At 39.7% G+C, this 23,892-nt stretch overlaps 1 protein-coding gene across 1 annotated transcript in view; it reads right to left on the bottom strand.

Annotated features, from left to right (window-relative positions):
- Positions 1-1,274: 1,274 nt before the first annotated feature.
- LRIG3 (leucine rich repeats and immunoglobulin like domains 3) overlaps positions 1,275-23,892 on the bottom strand; it is a gene marked incomplete at its 5' end in the record, with an annotated part of 81,879 nt that continues 59,261 nt past the window's right edge. Inside the window, 10 exons of the mRNA XM_019515775.1 lie at positions 1,275-2,491; positions 10,097-10,369; positions 10,448-10,591; positions 13,123-13,281; positions 13,476-13,928; positions 15,623-15,904; positions 16,765-17,085; positions 20,155-20,318; positions 23,072-23,143; positions 23,487-23,558. Of these exons, the coding sequence (XP_019371320.1) occupies positions 2,247-2,491; positions 10,097-10,369; positions 10,448-10,591; positions 13,123-13,281; positions 13,476-13,928; positions 15,623-15,904; positions 16,765-17,085; positions 20,155-20,318; positions 23,072-23,143; positions 23,487-23,558 (2,185 nt within the window). The remainder of the gene's footprint in view (positions 2,492-10,096; positions 10,370-10,447; positions 10,592-13,122; positions 13,282-13,475; positions 13,929-15,622; positions 15,905-16,764; positions 17,086-20,154; positions 20,319-23,071; positions 23,144-23,486; positions 23,559-23,892) is intronic.

Here is a 23,892-nt window from a genome sequence, read left to right on the forward strand (position 1 = left end):
GATATTTAAAACTGTCAAAAGTATTGCTATCTGCCCCTTTTTCATACCATTTGAAACATCTTTACTTGATGAAAAACATTAACAAATTGGCAAATGACCTATCCCTGAACTCTTCTGTGGGCACTCAGGTCTAATATCACTGCAGGACAAGGGGTCTGTATGTTATGACAGTCCAGTCCAGGAAAATGTTTTTAAATGAAAGGAAGATGAGTATAGGAAGATAGTGGTGATGCAGTCTTTTTCCCATTCTACTTAAAAGAATGCTTTAAAAAGGCTGTGTTTAGACAGAGATCTTTAACTTGGATTCTTAAACTTATAATTTTATTTTGGAATAAACATCATTAAAGTTTGTTTTTGAAACTCTGTTTCCCCAGATATTTGAAAAGCAATGTCTGGATAGAGATCCAAGATATCATGCTTAAGGAAAACTAGCAGAGAAGGGAAGAAAAACCTATCCTGATTTAGTGAGTGAATCAAATTTAAGATTTCTTGCCTTACTGACTTTGGGGCTTTGGGCTTCACTCAGGAAAATTAATAAAAAATGCACTTAATTATAATCAAATAACCATCTCAATGTCTGTCACCACATCACCACATCTGGTAGCAATGAAGACAAACTAGCAGTAAGATTTAGAAAATCTGGCAATATGATAAACTAAAACACGCAAAATCCATTCTCTGTATTTAGACCACCAGTGACTGAGGATGGATTAACTTCCTGTCTCTAATGCTGGCGCCTAAATTAAAGGGGGAAATTACACCACAAATCTGGGTACCAGGTTTCTGGCTACAAACAATAAAAGCCCTTAAACTCAGCTGTTAGGCAGGGAAACCTTTGCTCCAGACTTATCCTCTGAAAACTGTCTCTATGATGGTCTGTCCTAGCAGCTGCTTTCAATTGAGTTTGAAAGAGGAGTTTTGACAACTATATAAATTTGCACCTTCAAAGCGAGCAGATTTAAAAACATAATGTCTTGTAATATTAACCCTTTCAGAGCAGAATTGTTTTAATACATTGCTGAAAACAGGATTCAGAACTTTTTAGAATACCGGATATCTGTACTAAGGAAACAAAAAGGAAGCTTTGAGTCTTAACTACTATCATATAAATAAGCCATCCTCTTTCTTGGACTTAGGGTTAATCATATTCTTGTTAGATTAAATTTACAGTTGCTTGACTGACCAACTGAATAAATACAGAACACATCTATTCAGAAGCAAAAAAGGTCAGCTGAATATGAAACAGCAGAAGTTAAAATAAGGAAGCAATTCTCTTGTAGTTTTATGTCCTTTTAATGCTGCGCATGTGGAAGTGGTTGTGGGAGCAGAAAAGAGGGACACAGTATGGAAAATCAAAGACTCAGACTTACATTAAATATTTAGCAAATATTCCATACGCAAGCCATTTACTTAGAGGAAAATGATGCTACTGGGCCCTGATTTTTGTAAAAAAACAGAATAAATTTCTGCATATCTTTGTATCAATTTAGCATACTCACCTTGACATGGTATACACATGGTATACACACATGGCTAGACAGCTGACATTCCAACATTATGAACATGGCAAATATGGAATCTGTGCATACATATTTGATTGTGGATACACAGAATGGAAGAGCCATCTGTAACTGTGAACTCACAAGCACACTCGTATGATTGGACCTATAAGGAGCTGAAGATACTTAACCTGATGAAACAAAGTCACTTCATTGTAGGCAAATCTATGAGAAGTAGCAGAGGACTCGGTACACTACTTACGTAAGTTTTTCTACAAACGTAAATCCACCTTGCATTTTTCATACACTGATGTGGCTCAAGACCACAAGGCAGCATAGTTTATTAAGTGATGTGCAAATAAGATGCATGATACCTGCAAACAGCATTCATAAAATGTACAGTTGCTGGTACAAGTTTAGAATGCTTTAGTACTCATGTCAATAAAATGAAGTCTGGCAAAAATACACATAGTATTATTTACACCATTCATTTACAAAAGGTAACATTTGCATAAAACAAAAGCTATAAAATAATTAGAAATATAGTATTTTATAAGGAATGTATTCCCTGTATCTCATTTTGGCAATTGTTTTTCATATTTAAAAAAATGTATCAATTCTTTCAGAATTCATGGCTCCATGATGGCTCTCTCTCTTTTTTATTTTTCTGCTTAAATTAAAACACATTGAGGTAGTACATTAAAAATTTTTTTTCGTTCCATAAATCAATGGCAAGTCCAAAAGCAGCTATGTATCCAAGTCACAGGACTGGAAAGTAGGAGTCCTAAAGTTTTCAAAAGACTGTTTATAAGTACAAATGTTATTTTCCTCTTGAGAAAATGTCCTGTCCTTTCCATCTTCCTCTGCCTCTGAGTCAAAATCCAATGAGGCATGAGGATTATTATGGGAGGTTTTTGGTAGACAACTTGCTGGCTGTCTATAACTTGAAAGAGATTCCAACTGAGGCCTCCATAAAGGCTTTCCAAATGTTCCTGCAAGAAAGAAAATGTGTAAGTGCAAATATACTCATGTTAACAGTAACGAGTCTCTCTGAGTATAAGAATATGAGCCAAAGGCAGACAGAGCTCAAGTTCTTGAGGATGAGATTTGGCTTAGTATCTAAATTGTACTATGATTTCCCCACCAAAAAGGAAAAAAGGGGAAAAAATCTGATCCCATGAACAATTTAAGACTCTCTTAGCTGAGATGTTTTTCCAAAGTAAATGACTTGGTTGACAGCCATTCAGAACAACCCACTCTAATTTCACTGCCTATATTTTCATCAAGTCTCAGTACAACAAACTGCAATCAGATCACAAGATATTTTCTAAAGCAAAATATAGAACAAATCTCTTCAACATGTTCTTAGTGTGTGGCTATACTCTTTAGAGTGACTAAAATGTGTTGCTTAGCTAGGCTGATATTAAAATCTACATGATTATTTGAAAACTAAGCACCATGCCACCTGAATGCTAAACAGAATACTCTTTGGCAGAGTCTAACAGCAGTAATGAAGGAACTGCAAGCCAAATTCATTTGCACCTGTTTATCTCCTTTGCCAATAACTGTCTAAACTTAGGCATGATCAAGCAAAATTTGCTACTTTAGTCAATTTTATTAACAATTCTGTTGATGGACCAGCCAGAAAAAGAATAAACCTTCTCTCATTCCTTACCATATAGAGCCACTGCAGGTAAACTTTGCTAAACTAGAGGAAACTGAATAAATGAAAGAATGACATAGATTTAAATGCATCAAAGCACAGTGATCTGTTAAGATCTCATGAGTTCTTTGAGGGTGTTACAGGTTGATTTTGAAACAACAGATTTTTATTTATAAAATTATTAATGATTTTGTACTGGAAGAGTCATGTTTCCAGTACTAAACTTGCTTTAATGAAAGGTTTATGGCAAAACTACTGTGAAACAACTGGAGGCATGGCATTTCACGTATGCACCAAATGATCTGCAAACTTATTTTCCTCTTACCAAATAGAGAAATTTACCACTGCATCATGCTTCTGAAAAGAAAATTAAGCTATGAACTTTCCAACTCATGCATCAACAGTATAGTACGTATATCAGCTACCCAAGAGGACAATGTACACTGGGTGGGAGGGGCGGGGCCGGGGATTTTTGGTGAGTTTTAAGATGTCTGAAGAATCCAAACTGTGTTCTGCAAGTTTTTCCATAGATATGATAGGTGGTGCCCGGGGGGGGGAGGGCAGTGGAAGAGGGCACAGCTGTTGGCTGGGATGCTGTGCACTTTCCTTCCTCCTCTGCCATTCCTCAGCTTCCTGAGTAGGGCGGATGGAGAGTAGCTTGATGTATGATGCAGCACCGTTGAGACCTGTTACCAACCAGCACTTCCCAGTTTGTAAGGCTGATGCCACCCTTCTTAAGGTATGTTTTCAGGGTGTCCTTGTAGCACTTCCTTTGTCCTCCGTGGCTCCTCTTACTATGATCGAGTTGAGAGAAGAGGACTTGTTTCAGGAGACAAGTGTCAGCCACCCATGCACAGTGGCCAGCCCAGCGGAGTTGTTGTTTCATGATCTTTGCCTCAATGCTGGTTATGTTAACTGCAGAGAGGATGCTGGCATTGGTGCAGTGGTCTTGTCTGTCCATCTAATATGAAGGATCTTCCTAAGGCAATGCTGATGGAACCATTCCAAGCATTTAAGATGGCTTCAATACATCACCTGTAGAGGAGCATGGGGATAACCATGGCATGATGGACCAGGATTTTAGTTTCCATCTGCAGATCTTGGTCAGCAGACATGGTAAAACAGCTTTCCAAAGAATACACTGACACAGAGAATCCTATGTTTAATTTCTACATCAAGACTGGCTGAGAAAGGTGGCTGCCAAGGTGTGGGAAATGCTCAACATCTTCCAGGGGTTCTCCACCAATGGTAATGTGTGTGTGGGGGGTAGGGGGGAGGGAAGAAGCAGCTTGTGCTGGGGCATGCTGATGGGGCACCTTGGTCTTCTCAATATTAAAGGAGAGTCCCAGGCTATGATAGGCACCTGAAAAAAGGTCAAGGGTGGACTGCAGATCGGTATCAGTGTGCATGTGAATAACAGTCATACTGAAGGTCAGTGATGCCAGTCTTGGTAACTCTCATTTTGCTGTGAAAGAGCTGCAGACTGAGAAGCTAACTATCCATTCTATACTCAACCCCAGTTCTGGGAAGAAGGCAGTCATGGATGAGAATCAAAATCAGAGCAAGATAGATGGACAAAAGAGTTGGGGTGATGACACAGCCCTGCTTGACACTAGTACAGATGGTAAATGGGTCTGTCTCAGATCCACTGCAAAGAACTCCAGTGGTCATCCCATCATGAAGTAGCCTGAAGATACTAATGAACTTCAATGGACAATCTAGCCAGCACCTTCCATAAGACTTCATGACTGACTGAGTCAAAGGCCTTGTTTAGGTTAAGGAATGCCATAAATAGCTCCTGGTGTTGCTTTCTACACTTCTCCTGAATCTGTTGTGCAACAAAAAATCATGTTGGTAGTACCCTGTGATGGTCTAATGCCACACTGGGATTCTGGAAGGACATTTTCGGTAAGGGGAAAGTGATTCAGAAGGATGAAAATAAGAATCTTCCCAGTAATGGAGAGCAGGGCAATGCCTCAGTAGTTTCCACACACTAATGTGTCCCCTTTCTTGAAGGTGGTCACAATGTTGGCATTCTGTAAGTCAGGAGAAGCTTCCTCATCAACCCATATTTTGATGAGAAGTTGGTGAAATTTTTGCGCTAGTGCTGTTCCACTAGCTTTGAAGACCTCTTCAGGAATGCACTTCGGTCCTAGTGCCTTATTCTTCTTGGTCTGAGTGATGGCACACCAGACTTCCTTGAAGGATGGGGGATCAGCAAGAGAATCTGTTACTGGACGTTGAGGTATGGACTCCATGGTGGCAATTGAGACCTCAGATTCACAGTTGAGTAGAATCTTGAAGTGCTCCTTCCAGGTTTGTTTGACGGATACATTATCTGTGAGAAGGGTGGAGCCCTTGGGATCACAAGGGGGTTGAGCCATTGGAACATGGCTCATGGATGACTTTTATTGCTTGAAAGAAGCTTCTTATGTCACGTTGTCAGCAAAACTCTGGATTTCCATGGCCTTCTCTTGCCACCACTGGTTCTTGATGTTTTATAGCCTCCTCAGAACTACAGCTTTAAACCATTGGTAAGCCTCTCATTTTTGCTGGTTGGAGAGTTTGTTATGCCAACTGCTGAATGGAATTTTCTTTTGATAGGTAAGTGCTAAGGTTTCGTCATTCTTGTCAAACCAATCTTGGTGACAGTAAGTGGAGTATCCAATTGATTCAGCACATGCCTTGTGAATAGTGTTCTTAAATTCCTCCCAGTTTGCCTGGATGTCATCAAGTATGTCAGAGAGCATCTCAGTAAGGTGTTGCTGAAGAGCCTCGTATCTAGCTTGGTCTTGGAGTGTCTTGATGTTAAGTCTCTTCTGCATTCCTTTCAGTTGTTTATGGTGTTATGGTGCAAGCTGCACATCCGTGATTGACCTGACTAAACAGTGGTCTGTCCAACGATCACCTGCATCTCTCAGGACTTGGGTGATACAAACCTTGGTACAATCATGGGCTCTGACAATAAAGGTAGTCAAGAAGGGGCCAGTGATTGGACTATGGACATTTCCAAGTGCTCTTATATCTGTCATTCTGTCTGAAGATGGTATTTGTGATGAGCAAGTCATACTCTGCACATATGCTGAGTGGGAGGATACCATTGGAATCGACTTTCTCCACCCCGTCTTTCCTAGTGGTACCATTCCAGACTTCAGAATGTCACCCAACTCTTGCATTGAAGTAATTTATGAGGATAAGCTTGTTTTCCTTGGCACTGGAAGTCAGGAATGTGTCAAGAGTGCAGTAGAACTGTTTCTTGTTGACTACTTCATCATCAAGTGTGGGAGTGTATGCACTGATGACCGTAGCATACTGGTTGTTACTGAGCTTGAGGTGGAGATTCATAAGGCGTTCATTAATGCCCACAGGGAGTTCTAAAAGCTGATGGACAATCTTGTTCTTGATGGCAAAGCCAACCCCATGAATGCGCCTCTCTTCAGGTGACTTTCCTTTCCAAAAAAAGGTGCAGCCACCTCCTCCTTTCAACTGGACTTCATCTGCCCAGTGGGTCTTGCTTAGGGCAGCAATATCAATGTCATATCTTGTAAGTTCTCTGGCTACTATGGCAGTCCTTCTTTCAAGGCACTCACTGTTCAGGGAGTCCATGAGAGCAGTGAATTTTGAACAAACTTTATTTTGTTGGTTTCAGCCACAGGTAGAGTGATCCTACTGGATATAGCAATCCAGCTGTGGGGGCGCGAGACAGCCTATGTTTAGGGCACCTTTTCTAGTCTCTTCCCCATTCAGGGTGAGCAGAGGGTATCTTAAAGAGGACTGTTCAGTTCAGTCATAGCCGCAACTCTGAATTGTACTTCTGTCTCAGTAAGTGCAAAACAACTATCACACGACTGCCACCTACTTGCAGATTTGTGACTAGGGACTCCCAGAGATCACTGTTCCCATCCCCATCACCACATGTCTGTCACTACAGGACTTGCTCTGTGGGAGATGTTAACACCCCTGGCAGAAGCTTACACTTGACATCTTTTAATGTGGTAAGGCCAGTGCGCAAGCAACAGCCACACAAAGTTGACAGGAAGGAGCCCTGAATACAGTGGCAAGGATGTCCAAGACAACTGCAGCCCTCATACACTTTCACAGCTGCAGAGAACCAACAGATCCTCAAGTATGCCTGTTCTGCCACTGGGGTCTTCAGAAGTTTGGACCAAGCTTACTCTGGGACCTCGCTTCAAACCTGTTTGCCAGGAGAGACCCAGGGGTACAAGACTGAAGGTCTGAGGGTCATTGAAGCACACAAGACTCTCCACTATGACAAAGTTACAGTTGAAGGAGAAATAGGTTTTTATTTATAAAAGGAGATATATTCTTGAAAAATTATAATATTTTATGTATAAAATTATCAATCATTTTGTACGGGAAGAATCATGTTTTCAGTACTAAATTTGCTCTCATGAAAGGTTTATGGAAAAACTATTGCAAAACAACTGGCTGTGTGGCATTTCATCTTTGCACCAAATCATCTGCACCTCTATTTTGTTCCTCTTACCAAATAAAGAGAAATTTACCACTGCATCATGATTCTGAAAAAAATCCAAGCTATGAACTTTCCAGCTTATGCATCAGCAATAAAGCCAGATGTCCTCAGTAGGAGCGGGGGAAAAATCTGAAGGCAAAAAGGTGGAGCACAAATGATTCTTACGTAGTAAATTAGAAATCAAAAACCAAACCACAGGTTTGGATTTTGTCATCCCTTCTGGTAGGTTTTTCCCATAGGAATGGGGAATATAGGGCTTAAAAATTCTGTTGAGGCACAAGCTGTTGAAGACAAAGGCACTGGAGTCTAAACAGCTGTCTGTCACTACATACTAACTTATGTATGTAAAAAACTTATGAAACAAACTAAAAATAGTGGGTGATGTTTCAAGTTGAACCATAAAATCCTGTGAAAAACATAGGACACAAATTCTTTATTCTGATAAGTTAAATGTATAAACCCTAAAGGAGTTTAAATTAAACAAACAACCTTTATTGCTTAAGGCAATAATCTATACAATGTATCTGCAGAATTATATTGGTTTTCTATACTTCAACTTACAATATAATCTTTTATCTGAATACAACTGTTAGAACGAGACAGGAAATAAGGAAGTGTGTATATAGAAAAGAATGTGCAAAACTGAACACATTGTTTTATAAAAGCTGATATTAAAAAGCCTTGTTACTTGAACTACTCATTCTGTAGGTCTGATATGTTTATTGATTCAAGACTGCTCTCACACACACTGCTAGGAAGAGCTACTGAATGGAATGTCAGCAGTGAGTCAGAAATCTAGTTAACACTACAGAAGGAGAAAAGGAAAAAGAAAGGAGGCTCCATAACACTAGTCAGCTTGGATAAATGAGGATACGCACACATTTCTTTAAATAATTAATGTTCAGATCCTAAAACAGGACATAAGTTGACTTTTAAGTCTAAAATACAGCCCAAAAAAACCCCTTAATGCCTTTCCTCTGAAAGTACCTAAATTCACTAGACGTGTCCTTGTTTGACCTCAAAGTTCTTTAGCCAACTGCAGTTCTCTTTTTGTGCATGCCCAGAACAGCCTTAATGTGAGCACTGAGGGCAAGGCACTTTGCTCCTATTTCAGTGCTGTTCTAGAAACTATACAGAGAATTGGGTAAGTCCCCAGAGAACCCAACGAGTAGGTACACTCAGAACCCATTTCTTCCTCCTCACCCCCAAAGAACCAGGTCCGTCACAAAATGCAGTCGTACCTATTTTCTTTCAATACAGGCAACAGGAGGAACACTGGTAGGGCCATATCCCGTTAATATACTCAATGATTCTCAACCAGGGTGCCAGACATGAAATGTGAGGAGATAAGCAGGTATGTGTAGACAAGTGCAAGTTCAAGCTAATTCCTTCTTGGCCACTGTCCTGTCCCCACTAGCCAGCACCTCTGTAAGGAGATGAGCACTGTAATAAATAATTAGTTTTTGAAATGGGGTGCTGCTCAGGTCACAAGTTATGGATGGGTGCCTCGAGTTTAAGGATGAGAACTGCTGATATAAATCAGCTTGTGCTGTGCTTACCCACTTTTGCTGATTCATGGCAGACAACGCTAAAATAACACACAGCAAGCAGTATCATGCTTTGTGTTTGTCAAATCCAATTTTAGTTTTATAATCTCCCGTGGCTCTGACCAGTCAGTGAGACACAAGACAGAGATTACTTGACTAATCATTAGAGCGCTCACCCAGGAAGCTCTCTTGAGGGGAGAATCCTCCAGGCTTCCCCAACTTCCTGAGTGAATGCTTTAACTAGAGAGCTGTAGGTGCTGAACTCCTGCTCAGTCAGAACCAGTTTGAGAGAGAGAGGGAGCTGTGCTTCATTTTCTAAAGGATTGGTTGTAAGTTCCTGCCTTCAGAATCAAAATCCCAAGAATATGCAGGCACCTTCCTATAGCTGTGATAGATGCCTAGGTATCAGAGAAGAGCTGGTGTCCAGACAAACCTATTGCCTAGGTCTAGACAGCACCTCACTCAGCCTCTATGTTTTTCAGATCACTGTATAAAAGTACTCAACTCTCCCTCATGAACTGTATAGGTGCCTAACTCTCGATTCTGGATTCAATCTGGGAACAAGACAACAAAAACACAGGTGTTGCAATGCCAAACTTGCAGGTACATTAGTCCTTCAGTGGATCCAGCCCTCAGTATCTTTTTAAAAATCCATATATGAAGTCACAAAAATAGTTTGAAAAAAATTAGATCATAAGATTCATGTTGTTTTTCCCTCACCTCTTTTCAGACCCTTCATTTGTATAAGGATACTCATGTGGGTTAGTTTGTTTAAAGACAGACAAACAAATCTCTGTATTACCTATTCTTACAAAGGTGTGAAAATTAATGTTTCTTGGTGTAGGAAAACCATGAACAACAACAAAACTGAAACATAGTGACTAAAACATACCCATGAAAGTGCTGCTAATGATATCAGAAGATAGTTCCTGACTTCTATTCGAATCAATTGCATCAGAGTTTAGACTCAAGCTTTTCACTCCACTTCCTTCATTTTGAGTGTAAGTGGTAAGCAGTTTGCTACTTGTAGCCTGCATTTCCATACTGCCAACATACTGGTCAAATGGATCTTCTGGTGGACGTGAATATTGATAGCATTCTTTTTTCTTTAAGAAACTAGATTCATTAGGCTCCATATACACTGTTCTTTGATCAGGGCTGCAGCCTTAAAAGTTAAAAAAAATTATCAGAAATATCAAAATGCAAGACTAAAGTAACAGGACTACAAATTTATTTAACTTACTTGTGTTATATGCTTCAAAAGCATCTGAGCCATAAGCATTCCCTTTTAAACACACAGTCCCGGAAGTCCCCAGATAGTGGCATAAGAATGGATCCGTAACACCCTCCAGATCTGTTTCACTGCCATTATCTAGATGACAAATGCCTTAAAAATACAGACAATAAATCAATAGACAGGCTTCTCTTTTCTAGGCTTTACTCTACACTATTTTTTCTTGTGTTGGGGTTTTGCTGTCCTTCAAAACCTTATTTATACAAATACACAACTAAAAGTCATACTATGTATAAAGAGATATAACATTTAAAGGAAGAAAAATTTTAGCAAAAATTGAATTAATCAGTTTTAGAGACACACTACGTTTTAGCCCCAACCCTTTTCAGGAGGTTTATGTTAAACAGTTATTGGATAAAAATACTGAAAAAAACAGTTCTGGAAACCAAAACCTAAACAGAAACCAGAACCTAACCACTAGACAAGAATCATGTTCTCCCTTGTTGTTTTTTTCCTAGTGCAATGAATCTTCTAGCACCATTGCACAGCTTCATATGGAAGAGTGAAGAGCACCTTCACACAAAAAAGTGTCCAACTTAGGGCACACACAGGTGGGGGATCTGGACGTGAACCTTTCAAGATGAGAATGGAATGGAGTCTGGGTCACCATTCCTGGAAGAGCACTATAACCTTATAGTGTAATAGAGTACCACAGAGTATACCAAAAAAATCAGGATCATCTCCTTTTCCTCCAACAGCTGTACAATTTTAAGGGAACACTAAGCTCAGTTCTCTGAAAGAAATGACATAAAACACCAAACCTTCTCTTAAAGGTAGGAGCTACAGAATCTGAATGGATTCAGGTGCTTCCCTGCAGCCTTGAAATCCTGCTTGATGCAGGAATTCAAACCTACTCCTGTCCTCCAAACCTACCCCTGTCCTACCCCTGTTCTCCTACTGACTAGCTGTAGGCAGCTGTAGGCATGCTGGCATTATGTAGCTCTTTGCTTAGCATACAAATATTCTGGATATGGCTATGAGGTATCTAAACTGTCTCAGTATACTGTTTAGGGAGCACAGATTCTAGACTCCACTCCAGATGCCAAAGACCTAAGAGTGAGATGTTGCAAAACTTAATTTTTAGTTGCATAAGCCTTTTATTGGATCTGTCCCTAAGGACTTTTCTGCACAGGAAAGTTTCATTGGTTATATTCACATACAGTCTTTTTTTGCATATAACACACACCTTTGCCCCCCCAAAACCAGCCCCTTAAAACTGAGGTGAATGTATTAAGTAGGGAAACTGATTTTCTACCCTGGAGGGAAGTACCCTCTTTTGACTCTTGCTCCAGTTTAGCAACTGTTGTGTTACTATTCAAACTACTGAGGTCAAGCAGTTGAAATAACAGCTCATTGTTCTTTACTCCAGAGTTATCAACTGTCTCTCCTTTTTAATGGTCTTGATGTTCCACTAATCAAGCTAATCTTTCTTGTGGCAATGGTTCTGTTTGCTAGCTGCTGCTGGTCCAGCTCCTATTTCATAGCATTGGAAACTCCTTAGCTCTTTTCAACATCAGATTCGCTCATAGAGATGAGTCTTCAGCAACAATGAGGGTTCCAGATTTAATTAAGCAGGTGAGTCAGCTGAAAATTAAGCTCTGTCCCTACTCTATGCAACAATAACACTGGAAAAATATTTTTCTTTAGTTTGCCTTTCAAAAAATAGATATGTTTGGGGTGTATTGTATGCAAGAAAACAAGGTAGTTATAGCACTAGTGAATGGCCCATCAAGAATGACCGGGCGGAGCGGGGGGGGCAGGGACAGAGCACCACCACCCACTACACCCTGCGCTGCTGCCAGGGGGGCCAGCTGGTCCCACTACCCTGCACCACCACCCACTACCCTGTGCTGCTGCCATGCTGCTCTCCAGGGGAGAAAAGCTTGCCTTGCCATCCCCTCCACTGCCTCCAAGGAGTTGGGCTAGGGGGAGGGGAGGGGAGGAGTGAGGCCAGCAGCACTGGCTTTGTCCCCCCACTCTGTTCTCTCTATCTCCGCCATCATGGTGGCGCTCCATCTCTGGCAGAAGGGGATGGAAGGGATGGTGGGGACAGACTGGCATAGCAGAGTCCTGCCATGATGGCAGGGACAGAGCGGGAAGCAAGGCCAGTGCTGCTGGCCTTGCCCCGCTCCCCCCTGTCCTGCTCCTTGGAGGCAGCGGTGGCCTTGCCCTTGCCCCCCTTGGAGGCAGTGCTCTGCTGTGTGTGGCTGTCTGTGCGGAGCACTCTGACTGGTTGTTCCAGTAAGCCAATCAGAGTGCTCCAAGAGCATTACGGACAGGCAGACAGACAAAGCCCTTTATATATATAATATTGCCCCCCATGTAAACGTTTACCCCAGTCAAAGAGTTTCTTTCTTGATCTGGTATGAGTTGTTTCTTAAGTAGTATAAAATTAAATTAAAGAAGACCCTCTCGTAATGGTCCAATTCCTGTTTAGGGACACTCACTTTGGTGCAAAGCAGCTTTCACTATGTAGAGAAGTCAATTAGTAAGCAAGCTGCAGGCCTTCTGCTATCAAAGTAATTTCACTGAAGTGCCATTTGAATATATTAGTTAGAAAGACAATAGTTAATTTCTAGTCACCAGTAGAACGTGTAAGATGTACAGGGCCATTAGGCACTTACCATTACTATCTTTTTGCTGCAAGAAATATCCCCCCATGGAAGAAGTTATGAACTGATGATGACTTCCATTTTCTGATGATCCATATCCATCCTGCCTTTCAGCTAATGTTCCCTGAGATGACAGGTAACTTGGAATGTCAGCAGGCAAATTCGTCTCATCTATAATTAAACAAAAAAGAAAAAAATCCATAAAACCGTAAGTATATTTCAGGATCCTCTGCAGACTTTTTAGATCAGCTAGCAATGTGATGAAGTTAACAAGTAACTCATCCTTCTGAATTTAAGTCAAGAAATATAAATTGCTATGCCGAAAAACCAAACATACTTCAAGTGCTAAACTTCAGTTTACACACCTGTATTTGTAATGCTGCAATCTTCATTTCTTCTCCTTGTGTGGTATATGATGACCACCCACACAAGGGAAGTTCCCACCACACAGCAAACCACTGCTATGATCACAACGCCAACTGTGGCCCATCCATCATCATCCAATGATGGGGCTATGTTTTGAGGAGAATCACAGGTGGGAGTAGGAATTACATTAAGACGAATGTTCCCTCTTTCTGTTCCAAGCGTATTTGACATTTCACAAGTGTATTTCCCAGCATCTTCCACATCTGTGTCGACAATAATTAGTAACTGATTGCCTGCAGCAAAGAAGTGTCTTTCTGTTACCATCAGAGGACTGTCATCCTTAGTCCAGTTCAGCCGTGGTGGAGGGCTACCACCAGCAATACATTGCAAAACTACAGTTTCACCTTTTGTTACAGTTCGGTCCAGCAAGGGCCGCAAAAATGATGGTGTTTCTGAAAGGAAATCATAAACACAATATTTGAAATTGACTCCAGAAAAACAGGTAAATGTCCATCCCTCTCATATCCTCTAGCCTACAATATAAAACATTATTGAGGGCAATATTCAATGTCACAAAACCTGTACTTTTGTGTTTTACTTTGCATTTAACTGTTAAAAAGCCAGAATTTTTACATAAACAAGTAGTCACACATGAACTATATAAACATACTTGTTGCAACCACTCAGGTGTCAAGACCAGCTATTAAATATGCTGCCAAAAGCCATTTTAGAAATTTACTTCCACATGAATGTTGGAGTAGCCAACAATTTTGGAAAGTGATTTAACTAAATTAGAGGCATCATTAAGCCCTAATGAAGCTTAAAGCTGTTTGGAGGGAAACTACATTCAAGCAGTCTGAGCTAAAAGACTACATTCTGCTCATCTTCAGATCAGAAACTAAATGTATGCTATTCCTACAAATAGAATAAAAGCTTAGGAAATGAAGATACACATTAATGCCATATTCTTGAGAATTAAATTCACACTTGACTTCTCTGCTCTTAAATAGCTAGATCACTTTCTTTTATCTACTTATGTGAAAATTATAGGTTTTACTGCAATATTTCTGTGTTCATATTGTTATAAAGATGCATACCTCAGTTTTCCCATATAGGTAGTACAAGGAGAAAGCATGGGTTAAAGAGACACCAAAGCACCTACAAGTGGGACTAGACGGACCTCTAGCACCAAGAGAATTTTGAATAGCTCTGTTGGCATATCAAAGGTGAGATGGTAGACCCCAACTGGCTGAAGTGAAGTTAAATGAGATTAGCATTACAAGGGAAAGGGAAGTAAAGATAAAAAGGTGTCAGCTCACAGCAGTAGTCTGAGGAGAGTCTGGAGATAGACAGTGAAGGAGCTTGGGGGCTCAGGAGCTAGAAAAGACTGGAAAAGACTGGAAAGAGAACTATATAGCAATCTTTGGGGATGCTCTGGGGACTGATTTGAGGACAGAGGAACTGCTTAACCCTTTGAAGAAGGGGGCAGAGAACCACTGGCTGGATGGCCTCTGCCCCAGTAAATGACTTTATTAAAGCAGAAATGTCTGCTACTTGGAAACTTCAGGTTGTACTTGGTCTCCCCAGCAGGAGGTAGAGTTCTTCTCCCAGGAGAGAAATGATGCCAACTCCTTGAGCCAGGGCCATGGAGAACCAGGTAGGGTGAGGGACTGAAAGTCCCAGGTCTTAAGAGTCTCCAGAGACTGCAATCCTGGGGTAAGGGAAGATGACGTGACAAGGGTGCAGTAATCCTGAGTTAACACATCCCCTCCTACCCCTCCAGAAGGGACTCTGTGGCAATTTACCATACCTATACTTTCAGGGAATCCATAAGCCTCCTCCTTTCCATACATTCAATAATTTCAATTTTAACAATGCACTGAGAAATTAAGCATCTCTCTTTGTTATTGTGTATAACATAATTGTGTATTAAAATCTGTATTTCTAACCCAAAACCCATCAGTATATATTCATTCAGTGAGCTGATTAAGAGAGTTCATTTGAAGCAATATTTTTAAGGGAATTTAAGCTTCCAAAAGGATACACCAATAGTGAATTTATGCAAAACTCTCTATTACAGTCTATAGAACATGTTATTAACACCTAAAAATGACATTAAGGTAAGACAACTTATGCCACTTCTCACCTAGTACTGTCAATGTTGCATTTGCTGAGATGCTTCCAGCAGTGTTTTGAGCTGTACAGCTATAAACTCCAGTGTCCTCAATTTTTACATCAACAATAAAGAACACATCATCCTCAGGCATGACATGCATACGTCTCTTGCGCGCTGCAGGGAAGTCTGTGCCACCATCTTTTTGCCAAGCAATCTGTGGTACCGGATGACCAACTGCAGCACATTCTAATCGGGCCATTGCCCCGGCACGGATAGTTAGGTCCATGGGGATCTTCGTAAATGAAGGCAGCACTAAAGCAAAACAAATGATATTGGACAAATTATACACGTTTCTTCCTTTGCACAACAGTCTCAATTTCTGAGCCCTCAGCTCCAACAAACATGAAACTTATAACAATTTTGATAACAGCCCTTGCAAGGCTTTAAAAGGCAAGCTATAATGCCTAGAAACTTTTGAAAAACTGAGTAACTACATTTTTATATTTAAGGAAAAATCTTGTGTTGAAACTCAGGGCATGTCTACACCATGTCTCTACTGCTAGCAGGAAGGGGCACACTCAACAAGCTACTCTTGCTCACACATGCTGAACCCGGAAATGCAGCAGCTGAGGATGCTGCATGGGTGCCTCACACAGGTTCTTGGAAGACCTCCCTCCAGCAGGCATGGGAGTGACTGCAGGGGTTCCCTTGGGAGCGGCTTAAGTTTGCATTTAGAGCTCTGGTGCAGGTAAGCAGGAGCGGATGAGCAGGGTGTAAGTACATGCCTCCCTACTAGTCCTGGGGACACTGTGTGGGCATATCATAGGAAATATGGGTTTGATTCACAACTTTGCTATGTACTTCCTGAATGACCTTTGCCAAGTAACAGTTAAACTACTTAAATACAACAGTTCTATTGCTATCTCTCATAAATGGAGAGTATAACACATCCTATCTCACTTTGTCTTGTCTAGTTTGATAGAAACACCTTATGGAAGAGGGTTTATTTATTTATGTTTTTAAAAGTGTTTAGCACAATAGAGCCAACAAAAATGGTAATGTTATCTCAATTCATTATATTTTCTAAAAACTGCAGAACTCAAATTGTACATTGCATCTTGTTTTAAAATCAGTCTTTTCCTAATCCAACAAGTAGAAAACAAGGTGCTTACTGTTTACTGTAAGCTTGGCTTTGATAGAGTAAGATGAACCAAAGTGATTTGAAATAACACACTGGTATTTTCCTTCGTTGCTGAATTCAACATTGCGTAGCCGAAGAATGGTCGTGTACTCCATCACTTCACCACCCTGTGCCCGGAGATGTGCATAATTCTCCATTTCAGCATCATGCAGTAACTCATTATCCTTCTTCCATGCAAAAGTCATTGGGGAATCACTGCTGCTGGCTGCTGAACACACAAAACTCAAATTGGAGCCTCTGATTGCTGATTGGGTTTCTGGCTGGACAGTGATCTGTGGCTTAGGAAAATCATCTGTAAGATAGGACAAGGAAAAAGGTATGATGCTAAGGAAGAGAGGCCAAGATCTGAGTCCCTACAACATGCTTGTAAGCCTTCTTTTATACATTGAGAAAAGAGTCAAACAAGTATTTATGAACCAAATACATGTTTTAGTTTATTTCATTTGCCTCCAGACATTTAAAAGATGTGTTTATGAGTTTACTGTGTCACGTCACATTTATAAAAAGAAAGCACATGTAAAGCAGACTGTGTGCACTGTCTATACAAAAGCTTGGCTAAGGAGAACTATACCGTAACATCTGCAAAAGCTATTTTGCCTGTCAGTCACTAAGCCTCAACCTCATCTTTTGTATATCTCAGGCTGCAATGAGCTTTTCTTTGGTAGTTCTTATGCTACCAAAAATTGCCAGGGTTCTCCCTACATCCACAAAAATAAAACCACATACAGAAATCATTGCTATAGTGATTGGAACCCTTTGTTCCAGTTTATAAATGCCAGACTGCTGAAAACCTGCTAAGCACGGTAGCTCATATATTTTGAGTGTTGCTTTTATTTATTTTGTAACAAAGATGGAGATGTCTGAACTGTGGTATTTTGTGGTATTCCATGTTTGATCCTTCAGTTATTTTCCTGTAAAATGTCAGACCGCTTGACAAGAAAAAAAGATGGAATGAATTTAACCCTCACATCCACACTAGAAGCAACAGTTTGAGTTCTGAGGCATTAAATGAATATCTCATTTGAGGTAGTAGCCCTGACTGCCCCAGGGTTTGACCCAGATTAAAACAGGCATGGCACAGTCATTTATATACATCTCTTCCAAGCTGTTCCTTTCCCAGTAGGTCACCAGCAAACGCATACAACTTAGAAAGCTTGCCCTGGGAATGACCTGCAATAGCCTTACACAGATGCATGAAGCCATGCCCAGAGAGAAAGTACTAGCACATTTTATCCCACATACTTCAGAGGGATTTAAAGCTGGACAGTGGATTTGTAGATCTGTAGGATCCTGGGGACAAAAGGCTTTCTCCTAGAACAAATATATTTACAGCCTAAGAGAGTATCAGGTTGTTTCCTTCTCCTGTTTCACACCTAAATAAATTCTCCAGATCAAATTACGACATCAGCAGTAATCTAAAAAATGAGTTTCCCCAAGTACACTGGTGATACGAAAGAAGAAACTGAATCCACCTATGCAGTGCTAACAGAAATTAAAATCATTAGGAATATTGTTTGGATAAGGAAGCTGTTCACTAAAATAAGCTGATGCAACAGACCAGATAAAAGTAACTGATCATCAGCTGAGTAAGACTACTCAGACTTTTTAGAGAATCTTAATACATTTCTCATTTTACATAAAGTATTAGTTTCAGCATTAGACTTAAAGGAAATAGAAACAATTTTACTTATTTAACCATGGTGTATTTATCACAGCACCACTGTTGAAAGACTAAATAGTTAATATGAGTAACTTAGGTACCTATTTTCAGACACGTAACAATTTATGCAAAACAAAATGGCTCATGATTTGTTTCATTTTCGAATAGGGCATTTTAGAAAGTATGCTAATTTGACCATTTCCAAGTTATACAGATACTACGCATTGTTTCCATTAATAAATTTTAGATTTTCTCCTCCTTTCACTATTTCTGAATAATTCTCAAAATTCTATCACGGTGTGGTTCTGAGGGCTTGAACATGTGTGTCAAGCATACAAAACTAGTAATTTACCCAAATCTCAACAAAACACAAGACAGGCTTTTCTAAATCTACTATCCACTTTTCATAGCTAACCATTACTTTGTTTGTTGGAGCTTATTCGATTTTTAGAAAGGAACAGTACAGTGCAGTTTATACATATTTTGGGGACTAGAGTGGTGCTTCCCAAACTTTTCTTTAGCCTGACCCCATTTATGGCCCTATTTGCTCAGCAAGGCCCCTCACTCTGAAATACACAGTCCCCCATCTCGGCAACCCGATCTGCTGATGTTGCAACCCCATTTGGGGTCACGACCCACAGTTTGGAAACCACTGGACTAGCGCGAACTGCAACTTTGGACCCAAGACTGAATACTTGTAAACTAAGAAGAAATGGCTAAATTGTGTCCCTCTAGAGTCTTGCCTCAGAAAGTTCCAGCAATCTCTATGCACAGAGCAAAGCCCAAATGTTTAGCCAGGCTGCCTATCTGACCAACTTGTGTAATGGTAACATAGTATCTGCAATAGCTTCATTTTGGAGGTTCAATTAAAGTAGTTCATACAGTTTTATTAAATTAAAGGACTGCATTTTCTTTTCTGTTATAAAATTGCTTTATTTTTTATGTTTACTCAAGTACTAATTTTCCTTAAGGTTATCCTCTTTGTGAGGGAAGGGCTAATGTATTTTAAAAGCCTGGAAATCTTTTACAGCTAGCACCAAACAGTAAACTAATATGTCACTGAAAAAGAGATCAAAATTACCTTTGGCTTAATAGAGTGATTTTTAGATGTCAATTTCCCTACTATAATTTGTCACTGGAAGGGATTTCCTCCTAAGTAAGGAAATATCCTTCATTAGCCACCTGGTAATTTATTTATTTTTGTTGTCATCATTAGACCGTCACCTCAAAATGTATTAAAGTTTGTTTACCTACAATGTCACACTTTAAGGAAATTCTAACATAATTTGCACATGATTATCCAAACAACAAAAAAACCATCTTAGAATACACCAAATGTGTCATATTTTAAAAAATGATGCTAAACTAGACAGGATCCATATTTAAATCTGGGAACACACCTTTACTACCACAAATCACTGAGCTTTTCCTTTGCGCATATCAGGTAATCAAGCAGTCCATGAGATAAAGTGAGAAAAATGTCACTATCACCTACTCTGTATGAAACTGCAGGCTGGGAATCTCTAGATCAAAATTTGAGGAGCACAGGATGAAATGGTAGCAAACTATTATTAATCCCCCTCTGAGCCTACCATGAGAAGTCAAACTGTGTCAAAACACTACAAAAAACCCCCAAAACCTGATGAGGAAAACTTGAGGAGGAGAGAAGCAGGGGAGGTTGGGGTGGGAGGGGGTACTCACCACAAACAAACCCATCTGGACTAACAGCAAAAATACTTCTTCCTTTTAGCAGCTGAGGATGGGCACAACTTGAATTTACAAAGCTCTGAAAGTTGTTCTCCGAAACCCACTGTGGTAACCATTTTAGCTGGCAGTCGCACAGAAGACTTGATGTATTTAAGTACCTAAAAACCCCCCCAAAAAACCAATTACATTCATTTTTTTCTAAATCTACACAAGCAAGTCCAGTCAATAATATTACATTTATTTTAATATAGTCATATTTAATATTTAATAAGCTAACTTTATCTAGTACATATGTGATATCATCATAGACTGTAGTCTTCAAAAACAGAAATTTTCATTCTTACTTGCCAATTTGTTTTTTGAAAACCAACATTTTGCATGATTGCAGATGGGCAGCTCTGTACTTGGTCTGGATTAAGATAGCTGAACAAAAGGGATAGAGCAGTGATGTTAAGAGAAACAATGCTCTAGAAGAGAAGGGTTCCATGTGCTACATATTCAAGCCGTTTCCAAAAGGCAAACATTTTGAAAATAAGGATCCTTTCCTCCTACGTATTTCCAAACTGAGGATTAATCAGCCCTTCTTGGGATGCAACTAAAAACTAAAACTGTAGCAGGACTGATAATAGAAGAAATAAGTAGCATTACAGTGATATATACATTAATTGTTTAAAACAAAGAAAAATCATCCAACCCTTTTTTCTGGCCTCAAGAAACCTTTTGTCAAAATGAGGCAAAGGTCCAGGTTATAATATCTTTTGAAACTATGCATCAACAATCACAGGCAAATTTCTGTCCCACCTGAATGCAATGGGAGTCATATCACTGATTTCACTGGCTCTAAGATTTTGTCAGGTCTATGACTTCCAAGTAAGTTTCCTGCTCTTTCTGCCCAAGACATTGCTGTAGATCTTTTACTGAAAAATAGGAATGCCTGCTGGCATATGCACACTCAACTCCTATAAGCACTTAAATTGTAGAGGCATTTGCTTATAGTAGATTTTGAAACTATTTGGTTTCATCTGAGATTCAGGGTCAAGAAAGAACAGTGAAGACTACCAGCTTCATTTCAAAATACAGCCTTTATAATACCCAATTGATATACTTTTGTCTTCACAGACCTCAATGGGAGCAGTGGGGCAAAAATCCCAAATAGTTTAATTGCCTGTGATAGAATAGGGCTGGACTTGATGTTTTAGGAGGTCCCTTTCAGTACTCTGTTTCTAGGCATCCCACAGGGTATTTTGGATTAAGGTTAAGAGATGGATCTCAAAACAATTTATCAGTGACCTCCTAGAATTTGCTTGGGAAGCTATGACAAATATACAACTGACCATCCATTGATAACATTATCAACCTAGGAGAATGGTAGCATTCAAAAAAACCAAAGGGAATTCTGTTAGGGCACATATGATCACAACTTCCTCCTCTGGTGCTTAAAAACCTAGGCTAAAAATAAAAAGAAATCAACCTTTTTGAGGTCCATGGTACACCTGCAATTTAAACCTCAACAGAATTAACGCTGAGCATGTCTACACCTACACTTTAATGCACATTAGCCTATTTTAATGTGCATTCACACAAATTCTTTGCTGACTGCTCCCTAAAAGCAAAAGACTATCTGCTCTTTTTTTTCATTAAAATCAAACAAACACCAAAAAAAAGCCTCTGTGGTCTAAATCTAGAGATATTTGATTATTATACAGAACTCTAAAAGGAACAGAACTTTTCTTAATGAAAGTATGATGGATGATCCTATTCTCAGGATGGAAGGAAACTAGTTACTATCTTCCTGGCCATCCTGGTACCACAAACAGTTATAGCCTTGTCTAATCTATTCTAGAATCCTGAATAAGTAAAATTAGTGGTAAAGCATAATGAGAGAAGTTAGTTTAAGTAAATTTTGGTACAGGACATTACATTTTCTCTTACGGCTGGTAGACATGGGCAAATACCCAGTAGGCAATTTTAGGGAAACCCCAGAGGTAACACTTTCTAAAAAAAAACCCAAAACAAAACAGATGGAATAGCTTACTTCTTTGGAAAGCTAAAGTATACATTGGCCATAGTGTCTTCAAGCCTCTTCCTTTACTAGACCTTGTTTAGTGCACTACCAACTACTTCTTCCCTAAGACCTGACACTGGAAAATGCTAATCAAGAATAAGAGTTTCCAAGCAGTTCCAACTCTAACCCAGAACAGTAATCTGGGGACATGTGATTTTCTTGGGATACCAACAACAAAGTTACAGGTAGTTGCTTCATACAGCTTGAATAGTTACGCTTGCTGGCTTCCCCTGATCTGCCACATTACTCATCTTCTCGCCTTAGCCATGTCTACTCCAGTTGTTTGTTGTCAGATTGTGCAAAGTTAAAAAAAAAGGAGATAGCACTACTTGGAGGTATTAAATGTGACCCAAGTAACGAAACAACAGAGTCTTTTCCATTTCAACATGAAATGGAAACAGCTACTGCACTGATGAATGTAGAGGAAGGAGGTGTCACTCAAGCAACCCCTTCTTGACTTAACCTCACATGGTCACAGAGCAGAGGGACCAAAGTATAAGGATTGACAGATGGGTCACTGCAAAAGAGTTTGATGCTGATGGTTTCTAGTCCAATGATAGCAGTGCTCAGATTACAGCACATTACATCAAAGTTTCTCTCATCTCATATATTAAAGATCAAGCTGTTTAAACTAGGGCCTAGATTCCAAATGAAGTAGACACTGAACACCTCATCAGAAGCTACCCAACTGTAGTGCAGTCATTATGCTAGGTAGACACACACACGCCTGCTGATGTATTAAGTTATAGGACTTAAAAAGCTACTAAGAGCAAGATACTTAATTACCAAATTATCTGATATTGTTTGATTTTCCTTTTATGGAGTTGTTCAGTGACAAGTACTTACAATTCTTTCAGCTTCTTCATTTGTAAAAATGCATTTCCTTGCACTGACATAATTGCATTGTTACTTAGATCTCTGAAAGAAAGAATAAACATGTATTAACCTGAATAAAGTTACAATGGAAGCAATAGTAGTTTACATTTCAAAAAAAGAATGTAGTTACAAGGTCCATAACCAAATGCAGACAAGAATATAAAGCTTTGTAGTCGATGTGCATTTTATACATTGCACTTCTAGCAGGTTCCCTAAACATAAAATTCTACTAGGAGTATTATACTTCTGATCAAATTTGTAATTATGCTTTACCCTGACAGCTATAACCAAAGCTTGTTCATTTTATGTATAAGTTACTTTTGACATACACTTTGACTACTGTTGTAGTCAACTGTTGGGTTACATATGAATTTCAAGAACTTACAGGTGTTCAAGTGCATCCAAGCCAGAAAATGCTTTCTTTGTAATGGATCTAATCCTGTTTCCTTGGAGTATTCTGGAAAATATAAATATATAATGTAGAACAGATGCAATAAAACGGGGGCACTTTTTAGAACTATGAAAAAAATGTTGTGCAATTGTTTTTCTGGCACGTATTACTAAACTGTGACTAATGCTGTCCATTCAACCTTCTTAAAATCATAGAACCAATGAGTCGGAAGGGACCTAGACGGATCATCTAGTCTGACCCCCTGCCATGGGCAGGAAGGAGCACTGGGGGTGGGAGGGGTCATAAGACCCCAGCCAGGTGCCTATCCAGTCTCCTCTTGAAGATCTCCAGGGAAGGTGAGAGCACCACCTCTCTGGGAAGCCTATTCCAGGCTCTGGCC

Source organism: Gavialis gangeticus, unplaced genomic scaffold (genome assembly GCF_001723915.1).
Source record: "Gavialis gangeticus isolate Ggan-Ray unplaced genomic scaffold, GavGan_comp1, whole genome shotgun sequence".
Taxonomy (NCBI): Eukaryota; Metazoa; Chordata; order Crocodylia; family Gavialidae; genus Gavialis; species Gavialis gangeticus.